General features: G+C 52.8%; 1 protein-coding gene across 1 annotated transcript; it reads left to right on the top strand.

Moving 5' to 3' along the window:
- Window positions 1-703: 703 nt before the first annotated feature.
- On the top strand, window positions 704-6,127 carry DQ04_02971060 (putative protein kinase; the record flags this gene model as incomplete). Its single annotated transcript, XM_009312388.1, has 1 exon — window positions 704-6,127. The coding sequence occupies one exon, from the start codon at window positions 704-706 to the stop codon at window positions 6,125-6,127; it is 5,424 nt and encodes a 1,807-aa protein (XP_009310663.1).
- Between the last annotated feature and the right edge of the window lie 1,197 nt (window positions 6,128-7,324).

Here is a 7,324-nt window from a genome sequence, read left to right as displayed (position 1 = left end):
CCTCCGTATACCTTTTCCACGTCGTGTGTGGTCGTGTGTCGCTTCTGCTGCTGCGTGGTGCTCACCCCCCAGCCAATGCAGCACCAATCGCATTCCTGTTGCTGTGTGGGTGGTTGTCGTGGGGGACGCACCTCATTCCTTATTGATGCGTTCGCTCACCCCGCGCACCCTTTCTCCATTGCTTTCTTCTCTCTCTCTCTCTCCCACACTCATTCACACACGCACACACATTCTCGCTCTGTGTGTATTTCCGAAGAAGATTTTTATCCGTCTTTTCGTCTTTTTTTTTGTCCTATTCACTTCTCCTCCCGATTCGCACGGAGAGGCGGTGGAAGGGGCAGAACGACACACAGACATACGCACTCACTGCCGTCGCGGCAGAAGCTGGAAGACATACGGGCACGGGCGGGGATCGAATCAGGAAAAGAAAGGCGCACGGAAACTCCACGGCAGCTGTACCGCCCCACTTTCTTCGACTGTCCATCCCCCTTGCCGCTACCAAAGTAGGCGGAGTGGGGCGTGGATACACCCAGGGGCAGAAAAGGGACGCCCGCGGGGCAGCCTTGCAAGCATACACAGACGCACGCACAATTTCCAGTTGTTGTGCTTTTTTTTGTTTGTTTACTTCATTTTTTTTAAGTTCCGTCTCATTTTTTTTTGATTTGCTTTCTTTGTCGTCGTTGCATTCTTGGCTCCGCAAAAGATGACGTCAGTCGGCGCGAGTGACGCACGTCGGGAAGTTGCTATCAGTACCACCTCCAACAATCATACAAACAACAATAGCTCCAACGACGCTGCATTATCGTGGAGCAAGACCATCGTGGAGTCCCTCGGCGAGTTGCTCCGCCACCTTCAACTGCTGCGCGTTGCTGCGACGGCGGACGAAAGACATTGGCACGGGGGGCACATTCACGAAGTGCCGCCGCATATCCAGCAGCGACCGATGCATATGCACGGAAGCAGCTCTGATACTGGTACTGCTACTTCTGCCTCTGTCGCTGTTCCCTGTCCTGGTGTGTCACTTGAAACTGTGGCGCTCCTTACCGATTGTGTGGAGTGTGATGTAAAGCGGCTTCTACCTGTGACAATGAAATCATGCGATGCCTCAGCGGAGGGCATGCAAGTGCGGTTCCACTTGCTCGAGGTCCTGAACTCCTGTTCGGAATGTATCTCCATTTCCAGAAACAACAGCAGTAGTGGTGCTTTCAGCGCCGCCCGCCATGCATTGCCATCTCTACTGGACAATGTCGTTGCTTGCGTGAAGGTGGCGCTGGACCGCATGCAGAGCAGCAACGCCACAATCGTCGAATCCACGGAGTCCGTGGTCGTATGCTTAGAGAGTGAAACCAAGAGTGAGCATGTGGAGCGCGTTCATACAGGTCTACCCATTCACCGTAAAGTTATCCGCTGCATCACGCGGTCCCTCCACTCGGTGAGCTGGTGGCTGCGGTTCGACAGCCGCGTCATCCTCTCTGCTGCCGCGTTGCGTGTCATGGCGGGGCTTTGGGCTGTGGTGGTAATACTAGCAGTCACTGCGCTCATCCTTGACCGAGGCACGCTGAGCGTCGCCCAATCCTCTAATTCTCTCGGCGACGGTTTCTTCTCCCTTGGTGGTGGTCGTGTGAACAGATGCAGCATTCGTTTCGCTTTTGATACCGCGCAGCTTGCCTTGACGTTGGGGCTCGGCTTCGTCCTCCTCAGGGCGCTGGCAGCGAAGACTTCCGAGCAGGCCGCCGTTGAGGCGCTGTTGGACAATAAAGCCTTGCGGATGCGAATAGACGATGGTACAGCACATGTTGTAGAGGGCAGGGCTCTTACGGAGGCTCAGCCTCCGCTCTCGGTGGCTTCCCCCGAAACTCCAAGGTATGTACACTCAGTTGATTCAAAGCAGAAGGAGGAACAAGAAGAGCAACACCAGCAGCAACAGAATACGGAAGTTGAGGCATTTTCATGTGGTAAAGCGTTTGATGTAGGAGCCACAACCTCGAGTTCGTCTCCCCTGCCGTGGAACCACCAGGCGTCTTTGCCACAACTAGCAATGATGAGTAATACACCGGTTGTATTTCGGCCCATTCCCACTGACGCAGACAACAACAGCGAGGCGGCAGCTACACCCGACGAGGATGACGCCGGATTTGTCTTTCCTCCACTGTGTGCACAGGCGGAGCGGGAGGTGCCTCGGCTACTCGGTGAGGTGCAGAGTGGAGTTGCCGACAGATACAACGATTTTGCTCAGTTTCTCCATGTGGACCGTACAGCGAAGGTATGCCGCCACCTCGTAGAGAATGTACAAGACTGCGTGTGTCCACTGGTTGTGGTGGAATGCAGCAACCTTCCCACTACAGGGCGCAGCAACCGCAGGTCCACGGCCAGTGCGCCGAAATACCCCGTTGTTTATTGTAATTTCGCCGCTCTCGAACTCCTCCATTACCGCTGGCTGACAGATGTCGCTGGCAAAGAGTTGAAGAGTGTCCTGAGTCTCTACCGCAGCGCAAGACGGCCGACAGGGAAACGGCGGTCAGGGGGCGGGCGGAAAGTCTCCACACTGCCTGCTCTGCCGCAAACGCAGCACCAGACATCGCACGGCCGCCTCTTTCTGGTCCCAGCTCCGCCGTCGCAACAGCAACAACAAAAACAGCGAGAGAAGCGGCAGCGTTTGGAGGAAATTTCCGACATCAGGTGGCTATTTGAAGAGGGTGTGGAGGAGCAACTTACGGTGCTTGTGACACAGAAGGCATCATATTTTGACGTGTACGCTATGAGCATCAGCCAGGTGACGCTGCCGTCCTCCTTCTGTGACCCAACACAACACACCACACCCCACTCTGCGGAGAAGTCGTATCTGGTGCTGCTGTTTCTTCGTCCAGTCACCAGTGATCTAGACGGTGTGCCACGTCCTGTCACCAGCAGCGTCGCCCGTGAGGAAACCATACAGAGAACGAGCAAGCGACAGTCGACAGTTAGCAGCGACCCTGTTTTTTGTGTTTCTCCTATTAGTAGTATTAGTGGTGGTGGTGGGACGCAAAAGCGTGCTTCGACGACTGGCAGCAGCACCGTCTACGCGTTGGGCAATTCAGCCCCACTTACCACTGAGCGCGACGGAGCCGATGTATTACCGCGGCACAGTTTGACAAATCAGCGCTCCCAAAGCACACGAACGGCAGCGGCGGTGACGCACAAACGCTCTAAGCGGCGCTCCACGACAAAGGGGTCTTGGTCGCCTATGTCAGTGGAGCGTGGTCACGTTGTGGACCAAATCACGGCACATCAGCTACGCCAGAAGTTGGAGAGTTTGACAGCAGTGCGTGAGGTAGAGGTGTCGACGGGTGTTCCGGATACCTTTCTCCTCAACTTTGTTGCCCTTATGATCTTCGTTCACAGGATGCTGAAGAGGCACAAGCGAGTGAAGTGCCGCGTGGACGCAGAAAATATGTTTATTATCCTTGAAATAACGGCGGAGGACGGTGTCAGATTTATCAGGGGCGATAGGCGTTCCATGGACGATGGTGCCTCTTCCTCTTCGCATGATGTTACAACAAGCGACAGCGGGAGCAAAGGCAGTGGGACGCCCGATGGGGCTATTGGTGCGTTTCTCTCACCCAGCCTGTTGGAATACCTGCATGTTTGCGATGCCTCCATTCATCTCAACCCGAATGGCTGCATTATACGGTTTCCCTACACCACAAATGAGCGTCTGGCACTCATGGGGGATGTTGGCACGCTGCAGCTTTCTACTGTCAAGGGACTCTCATTGTTTGGCGTGGCCGCCACGAATGCACTGACAGAGGAAGCCTTGGCGCTGACAAGTGGAGAGATGATTCACTTGGACCAATATGCTGCGGCTGAAGAGGCGTTCTCAGAGGCGATACGCAAGACCAAATCACTGCCACCACGAAGAAGGGATGCCGGCGTCAAAAATTTTCCCCCGCCCATGAACAAAGGCGGCAACACAGGACAAGAAGGCAATAATGTATTCTTTTTTGGTGTACCACTGGTGCAGCCGATGGAGGAAGTGGCAGGGTCTTCGTTGGACAGCATGTGTGGATTACCTTTTGTATTGGGTGGTCATGTGGTAAGGAGTTTGGAAGGCACTGGTAACGCTGCGGTGGCCGAGACGGTGGCAGCGGCGGCAGCTCAAGAAGCGGCAGCAGCAGCAGTGACTGCAGCTTCAGCACGGGCATCTAAGTCCTGCTCAGATGCAGCTCAATCAGCGTCCCCTGATTGGCCGTCGGGTTCAGGACAACAGCGAGTTGATAATATCTTTGGTAAATCCCACACACGTAGTGGCAGCGATGCTATGGGAACAAGTATTTCTTGCAATAGTCCCCTTGGAGCCAATGTAACGAGTTACTGCAAACGGTACCTTCACGTATTTTTGTATATGAAGGAACACCGACCGGACGTCATACAGCAGCTCTGGGCAAGAGGGCATTCGGCAACAGTAGTGACGGATCCTGCAGTTATGAAACGTTACCTGCTCATTGGCATGAATATCTTTGATGTAGTCTTCATCGAGTGGAATGAGAAACTAGTGAAGCCAGATATTCGCGACCTCATCGCCGCTGATTCGGGAAAGCAGTCGACTACGTTGTATCTACTCAACGAGGATGTCTATAGCCTTCCGCTGCCACCAGGAACACCCGATGAAGCGGTACTGCGGATGCGTGACATTGCGGATATCTTCACTGATCCTGCAATTGGCCACAACGTGAGTCTATATATCCGGCAGCGCCGGCTTCGTCACGAGATGGTGCAAATTCGCTGGCGGAAGAGCTACCAGATTGTTCGTCAGATTGGCGGTGGTGCATTTGGGGATGTATACGAAGTTTATGTTTTCGTGTCGCGCGGACGCTTGGCAATGAAGCGTCTGTTCCTCAATGGTGCTAATAACCACGTTCTTGAACAACTTAACCGTGAAGTGTTGATAATGAGCCAGCTGGATCACCCGAACATAGTCGGTTTCTCCCACTCCTCTATGGAGGAGAACGCCTATTGCATTTTTATGGAGTTATGTGATGGGACATTGGATAGTCGAATACACAGCGACTCCGTAACGTCTCAAAACAACCGAAACCAGCAGCGACTGGGGAGCCAGCAGCCACCTTTGCCGCGGCTATCGGCGCCTGCACCATTTCAAGTTTCTTCTGTTTCTAGTACACCTACTACATCCAATTTGGATTCCGATGGAACTCTAAAGGGACACGAGCACCTCACAGCACGAGAGTTGGTACTTGTTCTACACGACATTGCTAGTGGTATAGCATACCTTCATTCCCAAGGCATCGTCCATCGTGATATTAAGCCTGGTAATATCCTGTTTGTCAACGGTGTAGCGAAAATTGGCGATTTTGGTAGCGCTGCAGAGGAACGCACCGCAAAACCGCTCACCAATATGAAAGGAACTCTGGCGTACATGTCACCTGAAGTGGTGCTCGGGGAGCCATATGGAAAGCCCTGTGACATGTGGTCGTTTGGGTGTCTGGTAGCGGAAGTTATTGGGTTACGCCTCGGGCACCTACAGGGATTGCACATGCCAGCGCTCGTGGAGCTGTACAAGTCGATTCCTCCCACAGGAAGCCTCCCCATTACTGTGGCGAACTACAAGGGTGGGACGCTTCAGCACCACTACGGGGAGAGCACAGCGCAAAAGATATTGGGGGCGATGAAGACCGCCTATAATGACGCTTGCAACGAACGTCGTGAGGCAGTGGCGCCGCGCCGCCGTGGTGCATCCATCACACGTCGCGACAAAAATGACCCCTTCCACCATGAAGACTCGGAGGATACACAACATCAGAGCTGCACGAGCTGCGATTCTACACGTGCTGTGGCATACATTAGCACCAACAGCACCGCGTTCCTCGGCTCTGGCAAGGCAGAGCTGCCAGAGAGTCTTGTGGAACTGCTAGAGGCGCTCTTCCACCGCGACCCGCAGCAGCGCATGACGGCGGAGGAGGTGCTCGACCACCCCGTAACATGGGACGTGGAATGGGTGGAGATGGTTACGCGTGCCGTAGAGGAGATATGCCCGCTTGAGGCCGACTACGCATCGGCTGAGGCCTCACACGGGGGGGAATCTACTGCAGGGATGGAGGACAGCTTGAACCTCTCCATCAATTCGACGTGAGGCAAATGTTTTTCTTTGTGTGTGTGGTCAAGTTTATCCCAATTGCGGTGCTGTCCGCTCGTCGCCAAAGCACCCACTCACTCACGAACAAGAATATATATATATATATATAAACGCGCATATGTGTGCGTGTTACACAATGCCCATCTGGCTTTTGGGTTTTTTTTTTCACTGACGCGTTTAAAGAAGGAACGTCAGTAGTTATTGTCATTTTTCGTTTAGTCGTGTCGCATGGCGACATTCAATCTGTGAATACAGGATTGTGTGTTTGTGTTTCGTATATGTATATATATATATATATATATATATACTTTTCCGCGAATGAGGGGCAGACGGCGTACTACTGACAACAGTAGCACACGCCACCATTTGTTTGTGGGGCGGTGCCGTTCGTCGGGATCTCTCGTGCATTCTTGTTGGGTCATTCTTTTCAATTTCTCCGTACGTGCAGTTGTTGTTGATTTCTACTCCTCTTCATGTTTCTCTTCTGCTTCTGCAGTCATAAGGAAGCCGTCACAGATGCGGCTCAAGAGGGGAGTGGAATAAATGATTGTTTGTGCTTTATGCTTTATTTTTGCTGGTGCTCACTCGCTGTGGTGTGTGCGTTTCTTGCGCACTCTCTCGTTTTACCTTCCGCACCACACTTTCACGCTTGGATGTTGAGGGCTTCGTCAAATAAAGGCTAAAGCAAAAGGAAAGGAAATAAAATGGGACGAGGGACTTCGAGTGATCTTTTTTTCTCTTTCTCTCTCTCTCTCTATCTCTATCTCTCTTTGTGTGTGTGTGTGTGTGTGTGTCTTGTTTCGTCTATACGCGTCATATGCTATACGCTTGGTTCATTCCGTTGTGCGAAGACGTCCCTGTGTGCGTTCAATGTCTGCATTCCTTTTTTTTCCTGTGTGTGTGTGTGTCTCGTCTGTTCGTACTTTCGCTTTAACAAGCAAATACTTTCTCTCTCTCTCTCTCTGGTTCACTTATTCACTCTGTGTTTTGCTCAATGCCGGGTCGCCGCTGCGAGTCGTACGCATCACTGACGCATATGCGGAGTTGTGTATTGCCGGGCTGGCGTTGTTGTTGTCACACACCACGGTGAGGGGGTGGAGATGCGCGGCGTGGTGTGGAGCTGCATTGTGCTGCTGCTGAAACGCATGTCTTCTTTTCGAACTCGGCATCGCCACTCTCCTTTCTTTCCTTCTT

The sequence above is a fragment of the Trypanosoma grayi genome (genome assembly GCF_000691245.1).
Source record: "Trypanosoma grayi strain ANR4 Tgr_297_V1, whole genome shotgun sequence".
In the NCBI taxonomy this organism is placed as follows: domain Eukaryota; phylum Euglenozoa; class Kinetoplastea; order Trypanosomatida; family Trypanosomatidae; genus Trypanosoma; species Trypanosoma grayi.
The sequence above is the reverse complement of the archived record's forward strand: the minus strand, read 5'-3'. Positions and strand labels throughout refer to the sequence as shown.